The sequence below is a fragment of the Lutra lutra genome, chromosome 6 (genome assembly GCF_902655055.1).
Source record: "Lutra lutra chromosome 6, mLutLut1.2, whole genome shotgun sequence".
NCBI classification, from domain to species: Eukaryota; Metazoa; Chordata; class Mammalia; order Carnivora; family Mustelidae; genus Lutra; species Lutra lutra.
The window spans coordinates 71,446,338-71,468,922 of record NC_062283.1 but is presented as its reverse complement, the minus strand read 5'-3'; the positions used below and the strand labels follow the sequence as shown (position 1 = coordinate 71,468,922).

The 22,585-nt window shown below is 39.5% G+C and overlaps 2 protein-coding genes across 7 annotated transcripts in view; one reads left to right on the top strand and one right to left on the bottom strand.

Annotated features, from left to right (window-relative positions):
* Window positions 1–22,585, top strand: part of MCM9 (minichromosome maintenance 9 homologous recombination repair factor) — a 90,446-nt gene that overhangs the window by 14,720 nt on the left and 53,141 nt on the right. For 4 of the 6 annotated variants that reach the window (XM_047732941.1, XM_047732938.1, XM_047732940.1 and 1 more), the window contains 2 exons: window positions 3,073–3,198; window positions 5,228–5,347. In XM_047732941.1, the coding sequence (XP_047588897.1) occupies window positions 3,073–3,198; window positions 5,228–5,347 (246 nt within the window). Of the gene's footprint in view, window positions 1–3,072; window positions 3,199–5,227; window positions 5,348–5,580; window positions 7,509–15,477; window positions 16,272–22,585 lie in introns of those variants that run through there. The other 2 variants (XM_047732942.1, XM_047732944.1) reach the window with 2 other exon arrangements.
* On the bottom strand, window positions 8,125–20,892 carry ASF1A (anti-silencing function 1A histone chaperone). The gene is made up of 4 exons (XM_047732945.1): window positions 20,431–20,892; window positions 14,738–14,853; window positions 10,282–10,458; window positions 8,125–9,168 (listed from the first exon to the last, which is right to left on the bottom strand). Exons 1-4 carry the CDS (start codon window positions 20,537–20,539, stop codon window positions 8,956–8,958), a joined length of 615 nt encoding a protein of 204 aa, XP_047588901.1. The 5' UTR covers window positions 20,540–20,892; the 3' UTR covers window positions 8,125–8,955.

Sequence of the window (22,585 nt, the reverse complement as noted above, 5' to 3'; positions counted from 1 at the left end):
TATAATGACCTTATAAGAGACATAAGAAGAGAGAGAAAACAAAGCAATGTTTTTTTAGTGCAAATGGATTCTGCTTTCTTCGTTTTCTGAGTACTCAGTACCAGTACTGTACTTTACCAATTCAAAGTGTATGCGTGCTAGTTGGGGGAAATAAGGGAAGGGGTGGTGGAAGCGGAGAGCTGTATCTGGAAGGATGTCTTCATTTTGCTAGTCTAATGCCAGGGATTTCACTCCTCAGCTCTTGGAGTTTGATCTGCTTCACTAAGATCTGACACTGGTACTGTCTAGAAGGTGAAGACTTTGTTCCAGTCTGCAGTAACATCTGGGATCCTCTGACCCTGGTGCCTAGATGCTGAATAGAAACCCAAATGTAGGGATTGGAGTCTGTTGGGCCATGTGAACCGATTCAGGGATGATTCAGATCTGGGAAGATCTAGAAGTCCTATTCTCCTTGGGGTAACTGAGGGCCATGCCACAAGAATGAGCTGGTAGGCTCTAGACACACTATTAACATGGTCTAGAAGCAGAAATTTGGGAGGGAGCTAGAGTTGGGGGAGTGTTCACTCTAATGAATTCTCTTCCATAGTACAGCCATGGCCTCTATTGCCATGATTCAAGGAACTTTAGACAACAAATTTAAGGGAATAGTTCTTCCCCTTTATTTTTCTCTGGTACTTCAGACCTCACTTTATATCTTTTGTGTTAACTACATTGGGAGTAAATATTGAGATCAGAAATAAGCATAAGTAATAGAGGTAATATCTTAACAGTTAAGTGTGTCAGGTGTTCTATGTGCTATACACTTATTAACTCCTTTGATCCTCAACAGTTCTATAAGATACCATTATCATTCCATCTTACAGATAAGAAAATAGAGGCAGAGAGGTTAAGAAACTTGCCCAAAGTCAGATGGGTAGTAAGTGGTAGCACTGGGATGTGATCCAGGCCTCTGACCCCAGAGCCTGTGCTCTTTACCACTAGGATATGTTTCCTGTTAGCACATCAGTCATTGAATCTACCTTTATTCAGCACAGCTGGCACAGAAGTCTCCCGTGTCAGTTTGCCTACTCCTAAACCTGCTTGTTGGGGCTATTCCTTCTTTCTTTGTGTGTGTAATTCTGGTCAGAATTTACCTACCTGCTGTAATGTCTTATTTGCTTAGATCCCAAACCTTCTTCCTCTTTTTCCTTTGGGCTTTCGTCCTTAGGAAAGAGAGGGATTCCCTTTGGTGGTTAAGGAACTGCCTTCTAGGATTTACTAATTCTTTTTTCTGATTCTCATTATACTAAAAGATTCTCTTTCTTCACATTTCTGCCATCCCAAGTCATGTCACCCTACATTGTCATCGGATCAATTCTGATTCATTACAATAAGGAGCTTTTGTGCATAAGGCCATAAATTCTGGACAAAGCCCTCTTCCTTTCCCTAATGCTTTGGCAGAAAAGCTTCTGGAACTGGAATAATCAGCTAAATATTTACACGATTATTTTCCTCCTCAAATAGAGCTGTCTTTGAAACATGAGGACAAACATGGAAGCCATGAAACACACAAATTAGTTGCCGGCATGTGGAGAGAGAACCATCACAGTAGCGGGTTCCACATAAGTGAAGACAAGCTTAGGACAGGCTTGTGAGGATGGTATAGAGCATCCAAGAGCCCCTTCCAAGAGCATCCAAGAGCCCCTTCCAAGAGCCCCTGCTGGTTAATTAGGCCAGTGATCAAATGAAATACCTGCTTTATTTATATGTGGGACAGGCAGATTATCAGATTTGGTGTTTTGACATTTCTGAAAACAAACTCAAACAGTGATATTTTCTTACTTAAAGCACATGATCAGGTGCCTGGGTGGCTCAGTGGGTTAAGCCTCTACCTTCGGCTCAGGTCATGATCTCAGGGTCCTGGGATCGAGCCCCACATCGGGCTCTCTGCACAGCAGGGAGTCTGCTTCCCCCTCTCTCTCTGCCTGCCTCTCTGCCTACTTGTGATCTCTCTGTTACATGAAGAAATAAAAAATCTTTTTAAAAAAAGCATATGATCAGGGGCACTTGGGTGGCTCAGTTGTTGAGCATTGGCCTTTGGCTCAGGTCATGATCCTGTGATCCTAGGGTCCTGGGATCCTGATATGGGGCCCTGCATCCACCTCCCTGCTCAGCGGGGAGCCGGCTTCTCCCTCTACCTCTGCCTTCTGCTCCCCCTACTTGTGACCGCTCCCCCACCGTCAAGAAGATAAATTTTAAAATCTTAAAAATAAAGCACATGATCAGGAGCATCTGGGTGGCGCAGTTGGTTAAGCCCGTGACTCTTGGTTTCGGCTCAGGTCATAATCTCACGGCCCTGAGATTAAGCCCCAAGTTGGGCTCCATGCTCAGTGTAGAGTCTGCTTGAGACTCTCTGTCTCTCCCTCTACCCCTCCTGCTCATGCTCTCTCTCTAAAATAAAAAAAATCTTAATGACACATGATCAGAAGAATCTGAGACTTCCCTCTTGGATTGCTAGAATTATAGTTTATATGATCTTTTTAATACTGTGATACCCTGGTAACTTATTCTAGGTAAAGAGACTTTACCAAATTTTTCAGAGCAAATGCTGAATTGACTCACAGGGTAGATTATTTTACTTCTTTCTTAGACCTCTGGAGAAGCTCCATGAGCTCCAAGTACCTCTTATATTTAAAGATACTGGCTCCTGCAATCCAACTTATTGAGATTGAGCACCTTCATTTTATTTAGGCAGTGGAGTAAAATGCAATGGTATTTTAAAGGGATAATGTTGGCTTAATGAGGGAATAAAGGAGATTCCTTTCTGTCCCTGTAAAGTATGATAAATTTATGGAAACTTAAGCAGGCATAAAAATAAAAAGCAAGGAATAAAAAAGCAGACTTCCTATTGTGGCATTAATAAGAGAAGGAATTTTAGGACCAAAACAGTTATTTACTCCTGTAGGATTTGGAAGTGGTTCTCTTGATATTAGATGGCAGAGTATATTTCTAGGAAGTTAGGATAAGAAGGGAAATTTCAGATAGGATTTCTTGAAAACTGTTCATAACATCTGACCTTTCTGCCTTTCCTAGGAAGGAATGAAATATTGGCCAGCTTGTGCCCTCAAGTTTTTGGGATGTACTTAGTAAAGCTTGCTGTGGCCCTGGTGCTGGCTGGTGGGATTCAAAGGACTGATGCTACAGGAACACGGGTCAGAGGTTAGTACCTATTAAAACTTTTTGAGAAATGTTAATACATACAAGGTAAGAAGTTAGAATTTTCCTTTCCTGAATAAAAATGACTTTTTGAGCTTTATTTTCTAATCATAATCTTTTTTTTTAAAGAATTTATTTATTTATTTGACAGAGCAATCACAAGTAGGCAGAGAGGCAGGCAGAGAGAGAGGAGGAAGCAGGCTCCCTGCCGAGCAGAGAGCCCGACGTGGGGCTTGATATCAGGACCCTGGGATCATGACCTGAGCTGAAGGCAGAGGCTTTAACCCACTGAGCCACCCAGGCGCCCCACTAACCATAATCTTTTAAAGCTGACAGTTGCCCAATACTTAGTCCAGCATCTATATACCAAAAGGTAATTTCTAGAATTCCAAAGACTTAAAGAAATTTTAAGTGTTTTGAGGAACATCTATTTTTGCTCCAGTCTGTAAAGGTGCCACACAATAAAATCTTTACATTTTGATTACTATCTTTTCCGTTGGATCCCCAGTCTGTCTTCAAGAGGAAAAGATTAGATAGTGCTTTTTAAGGTCTCCAAGTCAGTGTCTCTCCATCTGTGACTGTCAGTGTGTTTCTCTCAGACTGTTGCTCTCAGTCATCTGCCTGCTGATTCCCCTTCTGCTGGTAGGTTGCAGAAGTGCCATCTGCCATGAGGTGCTGCTGTAGGTCATACGTTCAAGCAAAGATTACTCTAAGTGTATAATTATGTTCAAATGGCAGAAAGCTCTTTTGCAGCTAACACATTTAACTGACCTGAATCTGGCATAAAGTAGGTTTATTATGGCCCTTATATAGGCCACCTGAGGGTCATAATAACCAAAGACTAAAAGGACATTGTTATAAACAAGGCTGTTAGTAAGATTTCTAAAACCATATGGTACAATATGGAATAGAAAGTATAAAAAGTTTATGTGTATTGTATGTTTTGATCACATTCTGGCACTCTGCTAAATGTTGAGCATAAGGAGTTTCCTATTAATGTATTTAGGAAATACTTGAGTATAACTGAATAAATTGATCAGTGAGATAATACATACCAAAAGATACTTATATGTTCATTTGTTACATTTGAAAATAAGTACTTTAAGGTAGATTATTTCATTAAATTACTATAATTACTAAAATTTATATTTCAATATAAATTACTAAAATGAAAAGTTCTTCATTTAACTGTTATAATCATAAGCGACTTGATACTTATAAAGCACTTATAAAGTCCTGAACACTTAAAAATACTTAAATAAAAATGGAATAAAATATTTGTATGGCTTGTTTGGAAAGATTTAGCCAAGTAGTTTGGTATTTAAAAATAGATTAAGGGGGCGCCTGGGTGGCTCAGTGGGTTAAACCGCTGCCTTTGGCTCAGGTCAAGATCTCGGGGTCCTGGGATCGAGTCCCACATCGGGTTCTTTGCTCAACGGGGAGCCTGCTTCCCTCTCTCTCTCTCTCTCTGCCTGCCTCTCTGCCTACTTATGATCTCTGCCTGTCAAATAAACAAAATCTTAAAAAAAAAAATAGATTAAGGGGTGCCTAAGTGGCTCAGTTGGTTAAGTGTCTGCCTTTGGCTCAGGTCATGATCCTAGGGTCCTTGGATTGAATCCCACAACAGGTTCCCTGCTCAGCGTGGAGCCTGCTTCTCCCTCTCTGATTGCCCCTCCCCCTGCTTGTATTCTCTTGTTAATAAATAAAATCTTTAAAATAAAAAATAAAATCAGAAACTCTATAAGCCAAAAATTTTTAAAATGTTAGGCATATGCCTGAACATCTGGAAATAGCACAAAGTCTATTAGATTATAAATATCATATTCAGAAATCACTTAAAATTATTATTTATGATGTTAACTTTTCTAAAGATAACTGGTTAAGTCTGTACTTAAATGACCTTAAGTAAATAGCAGAAGCATAAAATGTAAATTGTGTTGGCATCCCAAGTAGACCGTTTTCTTCTTGATTAATTACACTTAATTCATGGGTCTTTTCATAGAAATTTGAAAGTTTACTAACTTTTTTCTAGGCGAATCTCATCTTTTATTGGTTGGGGATCCTGGCACAGGGAAATCTCAATTCCTCAAGTATGCAGCAAAGATTACACCACGCTCTGTGCTCACCACAGGAATTGGATCTACTAGTGCAGGTATTTTACATGACAATTTCAGTTAATTTAACTTTACTATATACAGTAACACAATGTTTTTCTGATGAAAAAGTACCTAACATAGGATAAATTTCAAGCTAATTTTTGAGTTACTGCCAAAAATCAAAGAAAATATGTAGCACCTACTTTTGTAGCTCTAAGAAAATATTTTAAAAGCTCCACTTTCACTTAATTTTCCTAAAACTTACCCCATATATTTTTTTGCATCTTAGTTTTCAAAGATCCTATTTAATGTGGAAAAAGCATGCACCATCTGGCATTTTTATGAGGACCTAGTAAACAAAACATTGAGATAAATGGGAAAAAAAAAATCTCCCTTTATCAAAGTAGATCGATGGCATAGAGCTTGAGGCATTTTTGTGCTTGTAGATTTCACGGGCAACAGTAGCTCCTACTGAAAATTCAGTAGAAAATTTGTCTTAATACGTGGAAAGCACACTTTCACTGCATTGTGGAGCTTCATTCATATATTGCAATGATTCTTCAAGTACATTTAAAAGCCTTTGCAGATTGAATGTCAGGATGTGATTATAAAGTAACTTTAGGAAAATTTTTAGAAAGCCTGTCTTGATGGGATTTTGTATTTTACACTGTTGTGATAAGGGAAATATTTCTCCTGTACTTCTGTCTATAATAGGCCTTTGGTTTCACACATTTTACAAATGTCCTTTGCTACTTATTAAGGGAAGCCTGTGCTGAAATTTCTTATGAGAAACTTATACTATAAAACTTCTCATAAAGCAGCAAATGCTGCATTAATGGTCCTACATGAGGAAAGCCCCATTCTAAGGGGCTCTTAGATTTTGAAATATAACTGAATAGTACATTAAGCATTGATGAGAAGGGATTTGTGAATGGAGAGGCATAGACAAGGTTCAGCATACTGGAAGGATAGTAAGCAAGAATATATAAAGAACACTTTATGTGCATTTAAAAATTCTTATGACCCAGGGTTCTAGAGTTCTTTATAAAATGATGCCGGTAACAAACAAAAGTGTTTGCCAAGTAATTATGTGGAATGTTTTGTAAGTTAACTATATGGAGGGCCAAGAAATGCATCCAGGCTATCTGGTGGGCTACCAGTAACTTCAGAATATTTGGACAGTTTTCAAGTGAATGGCTGCTGATTCACTGTACTAGCACTTTTCCCTTTTTTTTAAGCATCAAGATCATAATCCAAAAGACAGGTATGGGGAATATAAATTTTAGAATGAAAGAAAAGTTATTGCTAAGTTTCATCTATTCAAAAGGCCAGACTAGCCTTTCTTTAAACTGCATATCACAGTCCCTCAGAGTCATAAATGCCAGTTCAGGGAGTCAAAACCAGCACTTTAAAAATGAAATACAATAAAAGATACCAGAATATACTGCACACAATGAAGATGCACTATATGGGTGCATTTTCATGAAAATTAACATATAAATACTTGTGTTTCAGAGTCATATACTTTTTTATATGTATCAGGGATTTCAAAAATTGCTTCCATAGACTCTCTTGGTAAAATTAGAAACCCCAAATCTTAAAACCAAACAACAAGACCACATGGAAGCCTAAGGTTATAGAAGGTTATAAATGAACAAATGCATGCATGCTCCTCAGATTTCTAGCTCAACTGATATCCTTATTCCCTCCAGCCTACTTGCTTCTGTCTTCTGTGGTGTAAATAATTGGTTCATGTTTATCTTTTCATGAAAGAACTAATATTTACTATGATCAAAAAGGAAAAAAACTATTCCAAACATTTTAGCTATACTTCATATAGTGTCTCTAAATGAAGCTAAACGGGGGGAAAATAAAACCCCTGTGCTATAGTTTGAGTTCTAAATCTTATAGAATCATAAAAATTCTGAAAGAAGACTTAAAACGTAAGTCTTAACTTTTTTTGTGAAAATTAGCTGTCCATTTACAAATTGATGTAAAAACCTAACTCTTGGTATTAATATGAGTCAGTCACTATAATTAGTCGGAATAAAAACTCAGCAGTAAATTGCTTTATTTGGTAATTTGGCTTATATATGCTTTATTTCTAACAAGCCCATATCTTGTTATATTAATCACTGAGCTCTTTGTTGGAAATTTTACTTTTATTTTCATTTTAATATTTTAACATTTTCCTTTAATTGCAAATAAACAAAAAAAATTTTCTTCATATAGTTTTAACAGTTGGATGTATTTTATTTTTAAAATCTATGAACTAGTTAGTGGACAGTATTTTGATAATCTGGTATATTAAATTTCAAAGTTTAACATTTAGCAAAATTTTCCTTCACAAATTCTTTTTTTAGAATGACAGGAAATATATACAACTTAAATTCCACATTCAGACAAATGCCCTTTTCCCTTCCTCAAAATAAAAGCTTTAAAAAGTGCAGTATAAAAGTTTTAGATATAAAGGCACTGCATAACTGTATCATATGGCTAATGTCTTGCTTAGCAGCAAGAGTATTGAGAATATTCTACACTTAAATTTAATGAAGCACAGGAAACTTTGAGGAAGGACCTAGCTCTCATCAAAGAAAAAGAACCTTTTGGCCCACTTAGTTAATGGATTCCTTTCCAAGATTACTTTTTAAAAACGTATCTGGAAAGGCTATCTAAAATACATCAACCACAAATATGCCTAATCTTATTCTGCATGAGTGTCAAGGGATATGGAGAAGAGTACCACATGTGTGAAAATATATATTTTTCCAAAATAGTGACTCATCTATTATGATAAAGCTAATACACCTTCCCAAATCCACTTTTTTTTTTAAATAAACACTGTCAACAACAGATGATCTAACAAGTCAGTTTTGAAGGGTTAAGTTCATTGTATTTTTATAAATCTCATGAATAGATCTAAGTCATTATAATATCCTATTCTTAAACTTAGCGCTCTTGACATGCTGAATTCACTGGGTAGAAATGATGGATGATTCAAGGAGTATTTGGATGTCCTAAATGGTTATAAAACAAAGGACTTTAAGAACAATTAACCACATTTGTTATCATCTTAGAAACCAAACTGAATGCTATCTAACATTCTGTGTAATAGTTGCCATAAGAGGCCTCAAGGTGGCCTAGAAAATCAGGTCCTAAAGTTCATGGTAGCTTATAGTTGACTTCAAATCCCTTCTTTAAGGACATTGACAAAAAAGAATAGAAATTTGCCCCTCACATTAAACCAAACTATTTATCACAGAAACATTTTAGTTGAAGTTGGAAGTTTGTTCTTCTGAAGGCCAGTAAAATAGTGGTCCAAAGATTATTGTCCAAAAGGCTAAGACAGCTTTACAACCTGGTCTAATGGTTTATATTTTTCTTTATAAGTGCTTTAATTACATATAGCAGAGAAGAAAATAATATATATGTTTTAATCAGATTAGTTTCAGAACAAATAAAATAACACATTAGAGAAAAAAATTACTTAAAAATAGTTGTATTTATATTCCACAATTTGCTCAAATACTGGTTTTCTTATAAACTTTCTACAGGATGTTTTTAAACAAATTCTTCACATTGTGTCTCGACTATGTACTTACGGAATTTCAAATAGTTCTGTGTGTTTTTATAGCTTAATTTGTACTAAAGGGATGGCAGGTGGTCACATGCAGTCCATATGGGATTCTAACATGACATTTAGTGAGTTTTCTGATGTGGACCATCCCTTTGATGCTGAAGGTAATGCATCTGTTGAAAGAAGTGATTGTAGATTTGGATTACTGCTCTCTGCATCTTCCAGTTTTTCTGTGTTATCTTCCCAATTAATGTGGAATCTTGTAACTCTGGGATTAGATGCCAAAATGTTCCTCTGAAGCTAAAGGAAGGACATATATAAATAGACAACATTAAGAAAGTTAAATATACATGAATAGGAGCTTAATCAAATGGTTCTTTATATCAGTACTCCCAAAGGGCTAAAATTTATACAAAGGCATAAAATTTAGTAAAGCACCTTAAATGTAACTAATACACAAGGACTAGGGCTACAGCAAAAAAAAATATTTTAGACTAATGGAGAGGATATGAAGGATCTGAGGGAATTCATCCAGATCTCTTACTAAACAACAAAATAACCCTTCTATACTTGTTTCCTAAAAGGGAGACAGTCTCTTCTTTTTTGAGGGTGGATTCTCCACAGGATGCTTTATCTAATTAGTATGCTTTTTGGGTTGATATGGTGTCTCTTCAGTAATATTTCCAAAGAAAATAAAAATTTCCCCAAATATCAACTCTCATTATAAGTGGTTTCATACCTTTTAATTATTATGGTTCATTCTCAGAAATAGTATTCTAGTTTTTTGTTTTTTGCTATACAAGGTGCCTTATAGTTAACTAATACATTGAGTCACTGGAAGGTCCCATACCAGGATTAAATATTCCAGCCTCATTATCAGAAAGAACATTCCATTCTACTCCCATGTAATTTTTCTTGCATGCTCAGGCAGATGGAGTGTTGTGTTCAATCTCACATAAGTCACCAGTTACTAAACTGTCAGGTCCCAATGAAAAAATCATAAAATAGGAAGTATTTCTGAGAATCTGTAATTCTGAAGCACAGGTTTCAGCTTCTTGCTCAGAAGCTATTTTCCAAAACCAGAGATACTTAAGACCTTTGGTTTCATCTCTAATATATATGATGTACGGGAAATGCCGTAGAGAAAGTTATAAACTACTATCTCTTAGAGGAGGCACTTTCAACTTTCTAAACCATAAGAGACTCTGAAAGTGCGTGACCAACATTAATTACTAATGATTCATCAGGAGGTAGGGTCTGAGGTCAAGTATGGAAATGGAATGGTTAGTGTGCCATTTGGCACAAGGACCTCAAATTTATTTTGTCTCCAAGCTATTTTCATAATATACTATGAAATGGCATCTACTTTAAAAAAAAGTATAGTAAAAGTAATGAAAAAGAAATAGTCATTACCTTAGAAAAGTCTGGTTTTACTGGTGGATTTTCCCTTAGTTCTGTCTCAGTATATTCATTATTTACATAATAGCCAACTCTAATAAATTCTTGACCTCGATAAGTGCATGTAATTAGCACAACTGTTACACCTACTGCATCTGCATCTGGAATGAGTCCTGGATTAGGTGCATCAGCCTACAATAATTTAAAAAGAAAAGAAACACATCACAAAAGGCTGTTAACTGCAAGCAAGACGCATTCTGGTTACCTTCAGCACCGTCAGTTAAGGGCAAAACAACAAAAACTTGGAAATCATACTGGGAAGGCAAATGCTCATTTTTGATTGACTTATAGTCAGAAAATCTAGTTCGAATATTTCTCCACAATATAGCTAATTACTCTGGGCACCTGAAAACTTCACCACTTTTATAGGAAGATAAATCTGGTCAGACTGTATGGTAGTTCATATGGGATTATACAATATTCAATTATAAAACCTTTTATAAAATATAGCAAACAATTAAGCCAATAGTCTAGTTGATTCTAGTCATAATTTCCAGTCATAATTTTTAAACCTAAATTAGTAAATATTCAATGATCTCCACACAGCCTGCTGGCAACAAATGTTTATTATACTGGTTTCTCTCTTATACTCAGGACATATATTCTCACACCCACTCTCCCACCTTTGCACAAATATTCTAATAGTAAATTAACATAAGACTGAAAATGGGATAGAAGTGGCTCTATAGCAGATTTTCAAAAATATTAATCATCTATTGTGAATGACTTTGATAGCCACTAAAATATAGTGTACTTTTAAACCACACATACTACAGAAATACAACCAAGATAAAGATTGGTTTAAGAAGATATACTTATTGATGTTTTGAATCAAGCTGCTGAATCTTAAGAAATGCAGAAGGTGAAGCAAGTGAGCTAGAGAAGGCAAACAGCATCGGCAAAGGCTAGGGTTCCACGCATGGCAGTGTGAGAGGCACTAAGGAGACTGGTGAGGAGGCCTAGGCTGATGCGCAATGACAGTGAGGCATGGGATTGTGACCTGAGGCAGCCATTCTGAGTGCTGAAGGGATGGAGCTCATCCCAGCAGATCAGCTGACTCTTGCCAGGACACTAAACATCCCTGTGCCTGGGTGAACACTTCAGCCAGTGCTATAGCTTAGCAACACCCCCGGCTGACATTCTCTATCAAGCCATTATCATTAAAGATAATAATTATTGTGTACCTACCACATGCAGATGACACAAAAAGGCATACAATATCTATCTAGCTAAAACATTGACCTAGGCTAAAAATTTCAGTACCCTCTCTTCCCTACCTCCCCTATCCAGCCTGTTGCAACATTTCTCATTTCTGAAGACTCAGTTCATGTCTTCATGTCTTATCTGGAATAACTTTCTAACTAGAATCCTCCAGCTCACCTGCTGTTTGTACTACTGCCAACACTAGCTAGGCAAAGATCCATTCCTATTCCTTTACCTGTTTTAAAAACTCCAGACGATTACTCCCATTTCAGAGATAAAAATCTGTTCTTTAACTTCATTTATAAGGCCCTTTACAATTTGTCTTCAACCATTCACACTCCATTTAATTCTACACCTCTTACTCTTGTTCTAGGATTAGACAGAGTTCTTTAAAATGTAGTGGTAATCTTTCATGCCTCTGTGCCTTGCATATACTGTTCTTTTGGCCTATAAGTTTCTTCCCTAACATCCTACAAAATTCATCTTTCTAAATTTGTATGAAATATATCCTTAGTGAAGCCCATTGGCCCCATGCCCAGTGTGGAGCCCAACACAGGGCTTGAACTCAAAACCCTGAAAGCAAGACCTGAGCTGAGATCAAGAGTCGGACATTTAACCAACCAAACCACCCAGGTGACCCCAGTAAACCCCTTTCTGATTCAGAAGGTAGAATTAATAATACTGTTTTTGCACTTAAAATTACTTGACACACATCTACTAATGTATGTCCAATAACCTAAATAGATATGTTTACCCTTCAGTCTTTGCCTGGACTGAGCAGAAGTTCTATCCAGTTCATCTTTATAATCTCATGTCTGGCATAGCTCTGGGCACTCAGTATATACTTAGTATTTTGAAATTTATTCTAACTCAATTCCTGACATGAAGTAATCTGACTCATTGGAGAGAGATTGGCAGGGGGACTAAGGGCCTGTCCTGAGAATATACTGTTTGTCTTAAAGATCCTGTGTGCCCCCTTTCCCCCAGAGGGGTCTGGTTACTTCCAGGTTACCCAAAGAGATTCTAATGTCCTGGAAATGAGTGGCGAATGGGAAAAAGAAGCAATTCAGTACTACTATGGAAACCTTCCCCTCACAGTGCTTCCCATCTCCTCAGTAGACTGGTACTAGCCATGTTTGTGTTTTAAAATTTTTTTGCTAAAGGATTCAACTTCAGCAAATTCATATTCAAGTAGAAAAACCCATAGGCCTCTCAGATCACTTAGGATAAAGTGATAGGTAGAGATTTTTAACTTCAACCAGCAGTACTAGGCAAATGTCTGGACATCTTCCTGCTAGGCTTTGACACACTCAGGTGAAAGGTATGTTTATTCATGGCAGACCAGGCGAATACTATGACAGTCTGTTTAAAGTACAAGACAAAAACTGTATTTTAGTCCCTTTTCGCTGATCATGGTGAATTCTGTAAATGTACAGGCTGACCATCTGATTTAAATCGCATGCTTTTTTTCTCTGTCCTTTTTGGCAACATGAACACTGATACCAATGTAAAACTACTGGAAAATCACTGGAGGGAAATATTTTTTAATTAATTATTCACTCTAAGCCAAAAGCTTAAGAGTGTTCTTAACAACATAAACACAGAGAAAAGTCATTTAAGGGTTTGTTTCAAAGCCAAGGGATTTATTTGCAGGTTTTATGGTAGCATAAAAAGGTGTATCACTACCTGTCAATCCAAGTTTCTTACCACATCATGAATTATCATCAGTGATGTATGGGTTTTCCAAGCTTGTGGGTTAAAGCAAATACTGCTGCTTTTATGTAACAATTTCAAGAACTTAAGAGAATAAAAATTTAGTTCTAATAATAGAAGTAGGGCATTATTTGTCAGTGATAGCACTTAACTACTTTATTCCTCATTTAATCCTCCTAACATTCTAATGAGGTTAGGTATTATCCACATTTTATAGACAGCTATAGAGTGACTAACCGAGGCTAGGGAGCCTGTCTAAAGGCGCACGTGTTTAATAAGCAACGGAGCCAGGATTTGAGGAAGGTCTGTAACTGCAGTGGTTCCCTCTGCACATTCTCTAGTATCCACATCTTTCACCAAGGTTATGCACTCACCCAAATCGGCTTAACAGCACTTTTAATCAGTAGATTTGAACTAATATATCTGAGCTTTATTTAACCATTTGTTTAAACATAGTAAATTATTTGTTGGCTTTTAATAAAAGGCACTAAGGCTAGGAGACCAAGATACCATATGTTTATAATTCTTGGCCCATATCTGATGGGATTAGCTGACCAACAGTATTCATTTAAATTGGTCCCATCTATGAAATGAAAAAAAAAAAAGGGGGGGGGTTAGGGATAGGAAGAGTTAATTTTCTTTCTGGATGAAGTCTTTTCAGTGGGTTCTACTCCACTGATGGGGACTCTTGTAGAAATACTTGAAACAAAATGAAGTGGTTTTTTGTTTTGTTTTTCAACCTATGGCTACTCTTTGGGCTACTTACAAATATCTCCTAATAAGCATGGATAATCAGAAGTGACAGAATAGCTTTATACAACAATTTAACATGGATTAAAATTAGTAACACTTTGAATACAGAAGACAGTGTCTAAAGCCTTGGCACAGACCCAAATACTGTCAGTGATACCTGAGAACATTTGTATTAGAATTTCCCCTAACAAATAATAAACAGAATTTTATTGTAACAGTAATCCTCTATAGTATGTACAGATTAGATGCTTTAGTAAACCACTGGACCTTAATTCCAATGATTCAACTTTATGCAGTAGCTCTCTATCTACTTACTAACCTAGCTCAATTACTGATTATGCTGAAAGAAAGTTGTTTTTCTTGTGATCATTACTCCTAATGGCTGAAACCATAAACTGAAGATGCATATTACTATACTACCTATGCCAGTTGTAGTATGCCTTGGATCCCTATATTGGGCTGCTGGCCAGCCCCCCCCCCCCGAAAGTCTAATACTACAGGACTATTCACAGGCAGAGCCCCAAATTAAACACCGCATATGCCGGGACACTGGGAGCTTTACTGAGTGCTGTGCACGGCTCTGGAGCAGACAGCACACCAACCTCTCACAGCAGATGAGAAGCAGATAAAAAGTGAATATAGCAGAAGCAGAGTGATTTAACCCACAAGGAAATGGATAAGGACCATGAGATTAGAGTTTAGAAATGTATTTGGCATATATATTTACCAAGAATAGTCTTACCTGAAATACAAACATATGCCTTCCTGCAGGAACAGGGCCCACTAAAACAGAGTCTAAAACTTGGTCGTATTCTTCACTTTCTGCAGAGCCCACATAGATAATTTTCCATTCCAAGTCTAGGGTTAAAAACCAAAACGTTATTTCATATTCAGTAATTACATTATGAGATGGCATCAAAGACCCTTTTAATGTCCACTTAAGCCATTTATTGGCTGCTAAAATTGGCTTCTCATGGCAGAAAATCCAGGAAGGCACTGAATTGCTCCTTATGAAATTCTTCTATTTCTTACCAGAAACTTTCTCAAAATGTTCTTTTGTGAAACACTAGTCCCAGGGAAGGGCTACTAGCAAACAAAACAACATGGCCCAAAACTTGGGAAATGCTACAACCTTCTGTTGAGGACTCCTAAAGCACCTTGGCAGAGTACGTGTTGTGAGACTTCTTCAGTAAAGAACACCAATAACATTAATCCAGCATTTCCCAAGTTTGTTCGGCTATGGAATCCCCCCACCCCCTTTTTACCTATGTCATCTTTTAACAAGCTACTAATACTAAGCATGCTTTGGAAGGGCTGCCCCATATTATGTTGCACAGATCCAGATTATTAAAGAGCTCCAAAGTGGGGAAATCATTATTAGCCAACTTCCCTTGTGGCTCAGAAATGAAGGGCTTCAGCTCATCAACTGTGAAAGGGACCACAGTTGGGTTTTTTCCCTCACTGCACCACTTTATATCGTAGGTGAGGAAACCAGGGATCCTTATAACCACTTGATAAGGAGTATGGGTGGTGGGAACAGACACGAGGAAGAGGAAGATACACTAAAGTGCAACCCAAGACATTTTATGCCATTGTTATATGTAATTCAGCTTTCATTGAGCACCTTTTACAGAGCGCTCTGCTACAAGAACCCAGAGATGAGTAAAGCAACTGCTCTTTCAAAGGAGCTGCCGCCTCTTTAGAAGGGGGAGGAAGACAATTGCAAATACAGATCACCTCTGAGACCTTCTGGTCCTCCTAAGGTGTTTAGCACTGTGCAGCCTGCCTCTTGGATTCACTACACCAAGGCCACAGCAGCACTCCCAGGGGGGTGTTTCTAGGTCACACACTGAGAATCTACTTAGTGCTGCCGTGGTATTGCCATTTTTGTGTGATTGTGTAGGTATTTTTGTTCCCTAAAGAGAGAAGAGAAATAGTAATAGGTACTACTTATTCATATTGTATGATAAACTGCAATTTATTGAAGCTCCTTTAGGTCTATTCTCTTACTAAGAAAGCAGTCATTTTCTGAGGACCTATGAGGTACTTCATGGCTCTGTCCTAGACCACTTATATTTCCATCTTCTAGCACATTTCCAGATGCAAGTTCCCTGCATCTGACATCTCACAAGATCATTTATTTGCTGATCAAGATTAAAAGACGAAGAAGCAATATGGATATCTAGTTAGAAGGATTAGCAAATATTTAGAAGTAGGAGCATGCTTAGCTTGCTCAAGAAAAAGCAAGGAGTAGGGGCGCCTGGGTGGCTCAGGTCATGATCTCACGGTCCTGGGATCACCCCACATTGGGCTCTCTGCTCAGCAGGAAGCCTACTTCCCCTCTCCCTCTGCCTGCTTCCTCTCTGCCTATTTGTGATTTCTCTGTCAAATAAATAAAATCTTAAAGAAAAAGAAAAAGCAAGGAGGTCAGGGTTTGTGCAAACTGGATAAAGGGGAAAATAACTGACCATTAGATTGAGTGTGAGGGGCATGGCCAGATTATGCAAAGTTTTGAAGGCCGTCATTGAAGACTTTTGTAAGTAGCATGGGAAGCCATTGGGAGGGTTCTGATTGGAAGGATAACATGATCCAGCTTTCATTTTAGAAGGATCATTGTGGATCCTGCGTTTAGTGTGGACTGTAAGATGGTGAGGGAAGAAACAGGTGGATATTTTAACAACTGAGGCCAAGAACTGATGGTAGCATGGACCATATGTAGCTATGGGGATGAGAAGCAGTCACGCTCTGGATAAATCTTGAAGATAAAGGCAGGAAGAGTCAGTCCCCCTTTTTGCAAGGGGTAGGGATTAAAAACAACCAGGAATTAGTTTTGGACATGTTAAGTTTGAGATATCTACTAGATAGGTATCAATGATGTAGGAAATGCAGAAGCTAAGTGGACAAACTTACGACAGGAGTGTAAAACCTACTAAACTAGCCAATTGAGGGTAGTCTGGTAATTGTCACATGCAGTTTTTGTATTTTGTTCATTCCATATGTATTTATTTGTACCAATACACATAGTCCTCTTGGCTTTGTAAATGGTATAAGGCATTTGTGGTCTGGCATAGGAACATAGTCAAGAATTATATACTTATAAAAGACCTACTATGTGCTGGGCATTGGTCTTGTCAATTTCACCCTGTTATTTAAATCTCAACAACTTTATCATATAGATTTAATTATACTATTATGCAAACAAGGAAGGTGAGTCCCCAAGAAGCTAAGTAATTTACCCAAATTCACCAAACCGAAGAATCAGACCCAAGTTGTTTCTGCAACTTCAAAGCCTGGGCTCCTTCCAAAACCAAAACTAGGAAATAATTCTTCCATTTCTGGCTCTCAAATGAATAGTGGGATAAAGGAACTTAACTGGGTATGGGGGGTTGTGGAGGGAGATGGGTGCGGACAGAGGCCATGGAAAGATAATCTACCTTAAGGAGCACAGGCTGTAACTCAGTGAACACCTGTACCTTATTTTTTTATGCTAATGGATCCTTGCTGTAGGTACTGACTTTAAAATGCTCAGTAATTTATTTATAAATTAGCATCAGTTGTTTTATTCTTATTCTTTTTTTTTTTAACTCTCCTTTCATCCCCCTGTCCCCTGTATACAAAGGAAAAGAAGGGATAGAATCAAATACACAGGTTATCTGTTGGGGTTTATTCATTTATTTAAAAAGTTAACTAATTGTTTCACTTAATCATGGTAACCCCAATTGCAAGTATTTGCAATTATGGTTGGAAGTGAGGGAAGTCACCAGGGGAATTTTAAACTAATTACTGTACTTGGGAAGGTATGTGGTGAGTGTAAAGTATGTAATCTTTGGGAATTAGAACAAGCCTGAAGTTTAAAAAGATGAAACACCACGTTCAATTCTGGTACATTGTAAGGGTTCAGCTGACAGTAGCCTAGAATTATTGATATTGACCAACTTAATGGCTCCATTCTGTTAGAGAAACAAAGAATCAACAGTCTACAGAGGGCCCAAGATTAGCATGAAGGTCAATCAAAACTTGTACAAGCTTGGGGACCATCAGATCAAACACATCCTGGGTCTCCTATCAAGTTTAAGCATGTAAAATGGTGGCCAACCTCTGCCTTGGAGTTTAAGACAAAATTATGAAGTGAAAATTTCTCTAAAGAATATTCTGTAGTTTCATTTTAAGTATAGATTTTTTTTTTTTTTTTTTAAAGAACTGCAATATAAAAGTATGGAACTTACAAGCTTTTGCTAAATAAACTTAATTTCCTTAATCCACATAGCCTCTAGGTGGAGTACACAAGCATGGCACCTTTTTGAAAGATTCCTTTGCAGCTTCAGTATGACTCAGCTTAAACTCTTTTGAAAAATGCTAAATAACCAGTCTAGGTGCCCTAGGAAGAGGTGTAAAAGTGGAAGTAAGTGTACTGTTGACACTAGTATCATAAAAACTCTGACATGATTCAGCCAAGTTCTGAATAGATGCCAGTTAAAAATGGGAACATAATTCTAAATGAATGGTGGGTTTCAACCATGCAATGTCAAAGCCCTGTAACATCCTGAATCATCTATCATCCTTGTCCAAAAGAAATACCCATAATATAGTACGTTGGAATGGACTGATCAATGGTTTCTCTTGCATTTGCCCATTTTTATATATAATTGGCAATAAAAAGGAAAACTTACTGTTGGGTATGAAAAATTGACCTGGTAGCTGAAATGATTATAGTGGTACTCTGGGAAGGTAATCAAATGGTTTCAGAGTAATAAGAAAAATCCCCTTTAATTTTATTATCAGTGGCCTAATAGAAATTAGTTTAATAAATGAACTGTCTTTTAAAATATGGAATACACATAATACATATATTTGCATATATGTCTTATGTATGCATTAATACTTCTTGGAAGAGCACAGATTAAAGTGTTAATTACAGGCGATGGTGGAAGGCATTTGAGTACAGAGGACTGTTACTTTATAAATGTATGCACAACTTTTTAAAAGTTTATTCCAATAAGCAGGTATTGCTTTTATATTCTGAAAACTTTGGCACCCTACATAAAACATATTTTGCAGAGATTAAAAACTAATTTTTAAGTGAAATACTTTATATACCATGATTAGCATAATTTTAAATGCATTTTTGTTAAACATAACTTTAAATAAGCATGTCCGCTATTTAACTGTAAAATGATCACTGATGAAGTTGAATTTTTTCTCCTCAAATTTAAAAGGAAAGCACTGGATTAATAAAATCTAAGGGCAAAGATAAAAACCTTGGCAAGTTTTAGCTTTCTAAATATTTATTACTGAACATTTAAAAAATATCTTTGGAGTCCTTAAAACGAACCTAGAAAAAATTGTAAAAATCTTTGCATTGCTATCAGCACTTTACCTGTTATTTCCTAGACCACTTTTGTGTTTTATGCTCAGGGTGTTTGGATGTGGAGTTATTTTAATTAGATTTCAACACGTTCTTGAAGAAAAGTCTCTCAGACTACTGAGAAGCCAGTGATTAAGTCCTGGAAATTATTTCAGTGTTTTACTTATTTCTGCTCTTGGGTTAAATGTAACTTTCTAGCTTAGCAGTATTTTTCTTCCTGAGAGGGAGGAGAGGAGGTTTCCGTCGTTACGAACAGGAGTCTCCGCCAGTCTGGGCGAGCCTGAGCGCCAGCATCCCCGGGCGCCCCGAGCATCCCGGGCGCCAGCCGGGGAGTGCCGCGGGGGAGCACCCGCCGTCCCTGGGGAGCGCCGGGGCGCCGAGGGGCCGAGCCTGCGCCCGCCTCCCCCGCTGGTTGGTCCAGGGAGCCAGAAATCAGCGTGAGGACAGCCTCGCTCTCCTCCCCGGAGCAGCCAAGGCACGGCCACCCCAAAGAGTGGGGCAACTCCGGCGTAAGCTCTAAAAATGGATTTGCCTGTCCCTCGGGGGCAGGAAGGTGGGCAGGCGGGGCGCCGTGTTCGTCACCCGCGGCGCGGAGAGGAGGCGTCGTGACGCCGGGGTCGGTGGCCCAATTCTCTACTCTTGGTAAGATGGCTCCGCTGCTAACTCGCCGGCGCGACTACACACATGCCTCTCCCTTCCCAGCCTCCGTGCCGGGGCCGCGGAGGCCGTTCGCGGCGCGGGGCCAGCCCGGCGCGACCCCCGGCCGGCGCCGCGGGCGCGAGTGCGGGTCTCGCGAACCGCCCGCCCGCCAGACAAAGCTGACAACATGGCTACCTCCGCTTGAACAAGTTCCTCGCAAGTTGAGCCACGGCAGGCGCCCCGGCTGCGGCCGAACGCCGCGCGCGCCTCGGCGGCCGTCGTCCATCAACTTCAAGTTTCCCTCCGCAGAGCCGAGCCCGCCGCCCGTCCGGCGCCGAGCACCGGCCGCCCGCGCGAGGCCGGGCCCGGGAAACTTTCAACGTCTGCAGCCCGCAACTGACAGCCCGGCGGCGGGCGGGCGCCCGACTCACCTTCAGACAGGTCCTCGATGCACTCGAAGGTGATCTCGAACTGGAACGGGTTGTAGAAAGGAGAAGGGTTATCCAGCACCACTACATTGTTCACCTGAACCTTTGCCATATTTTGAAAAAAACACAAACAATGGGAACGGGGGCTTGTTGCGGCACAATAAAGTCCAGCGCGCGGCCGCTCGGGAGAGCGCAGACCCCCGCCCCGGCGCCTGCCCGACGTCGTGCAGCGGCGACTTGAGAAACTTTTTTTTCCTCTTTTTATTTACACGGGAGCACTCCACAGTGTTTTGCAGCTTTCCTATTTCACTAAACTACAGCCCATTCTGCTCTGATAACTAGCAGCGTTGCCCGCGATTGGCTGCACCCGAGCTCTGACCCTCCTCCTCCAGCGAGGGCCTCGGCGGCGAGCAAGATGGGCTCCCGCTCCCGGAATGGACTCGGAAACTTTAACTGCGGCTCCACCTGCTGGTGTGGATTAGGACAAAGGCGGAGAACAAAGTGAGTGGAATACGGGCTGGGAGGCCCGCGCGGAGGCCGCCGGCTGCGGCGGCGGGGGGGAGGGGCGGCGCAGGCCCCGCCCCCGGCCCGGCGGCTCCCGCGCCTCACGTCGGGCGTGGCCGCGGCGGGGCGGGACGGGTGTCGGAGGAGGCGTGGCCGCGGCGGGGAGGCGTGCTCGCGGCCGGCAAGGCGGCGGGGCGGCGGGGCGGCGGGATTGTGGGCGACGCCCGCCCCTTGGGTTTTTGCTTCGTGTGGTTTCTGCTGGGGGTGTGTTTTTTCTTTTTCCTTTTTTTCCTTTTAACGCTCTTTTTACATCAGTCCAACGGCTGTGCCGTCTCTACTCAATTTAGCAGCTTTGATTCGGTTGACTACACGGGGTTAGGTTCAGCTGTCTACGTACAGGGTAACATTTGGGGTAGAGAGAAGGGTTGGTTGCAGTGGAAATAAATTGTATTTTATAGACCTCATGCCAGCTCGAAAGGAGCAAAGCCATTTTGGAAACCTAATTCTTGGTCAATATCTGCGTTTGGGCACTACAGTGCCGTAAGTTAAATAGACACAAAATGAAGGGTGAAGAGAGGCTTTTTCACGCACACTTTGCTTGGAAGATCTGAATAGGTAATATTTGGGCAGCACCTGGGTCTCCCGTTCTAATCTCAAAAGCCCTAGAATAAGAAAAAGGTTGCTAGAGATGTGATCAGTTACACCCCAGGTTTCTGTCGTTTGGTGAGCATAACAGGAACATAAAAAGAGAAAATGGAAGTGTCAGGAAACCAACGGGCAAAAAATATAAGAAAGGGAAAGGAAGAGTAAAGACACAGCAGCATACCAGGACATGTGATTTTCAAAAAATTTACGACCTAAACCGTTAGTAAGTAACAATTCTTGGCACCACAAACAAGTTTTGAGGAGTCTGCTTGATTCATCGGCATTCATGTGGATTCATTTAGGCTGTTTGACTACCATTGTGGGGAAAGCGAGAGGTTTTTAACACATTAGTGGGGTTGTTGAACAATTTGTTTACCTAGTAAGAGAGTCATAAAGATTTCTTTTAATACATGCTGTTCATAAACCATTATTTTTTTTTTCTTCAGTGTTTTCGGTGAAACCAATGACCTTGGCTAATTAAATTCAGAGAAAGTATTATTTCTTTTTTTTTTTATATTTTATTTATTTATTTGACAGGGAGAGAGATCACAAGTAGACAGAGAGGCAGGCAGAGAGAGAGAGGAGGAAGCAGGCTCCCTGCTGAGCAGAGAGCCCGATGCGGGGCTCGATCCCAGGACCCTGAGATCATGACCTGAGCTGAAGGCAGAGGCTTAACCCACTGAGCCACCCAGGCGCCCGAAAGTATTATTTCTTAAGTATCATCTGTGCTGATATAGTGCCCAGAATTTTGAGTTGTCATTCTTTGGGCATTGTGCATACTTAAGTAGGTTGCTGTTGATGTGGCTTCTTTATCTGCTGGTCTTTTGAAAGTTTATATGGCACAGGTAATACTAGGCTTCCCCATATTTAGGAAGACTACTTAGAGGGGGAGGTCTTATTTTATTGGCAATGAATTAAACTGTAAGCTAGGATCTACCAGAAAAGTTTCTTCAAGGCCAATTGTTTATGTGCAATAGACTGAATCTTAGTGTGGTGATAGATGCAGATT

Excerpts from the sequence above, each read along its gene's own strand:
- ASF1A (XM_047732945.1), bottom strand. The coding sequence starts at position 20,539 with ATGGCAAAGGTTCAGGTGAACAATGTAGTGGTGCTGGATAACCCTTCT. Across the intron at positions 14,854-20,430 it reads CATCGAGGACCTGTCTGAAG|ACTTGGAATGGAAAATTATC; the intron begins GTGAGTCGGGCG and ends TTTTAACCCTAG. Across the intron at positions 10,459-14,737 it reads GGCATATGTTTGTATTTCAG|GCTGATGCACCTAATCCAGG; the intron begins GTAAGACTATTC and ends AAATTATTGTAG.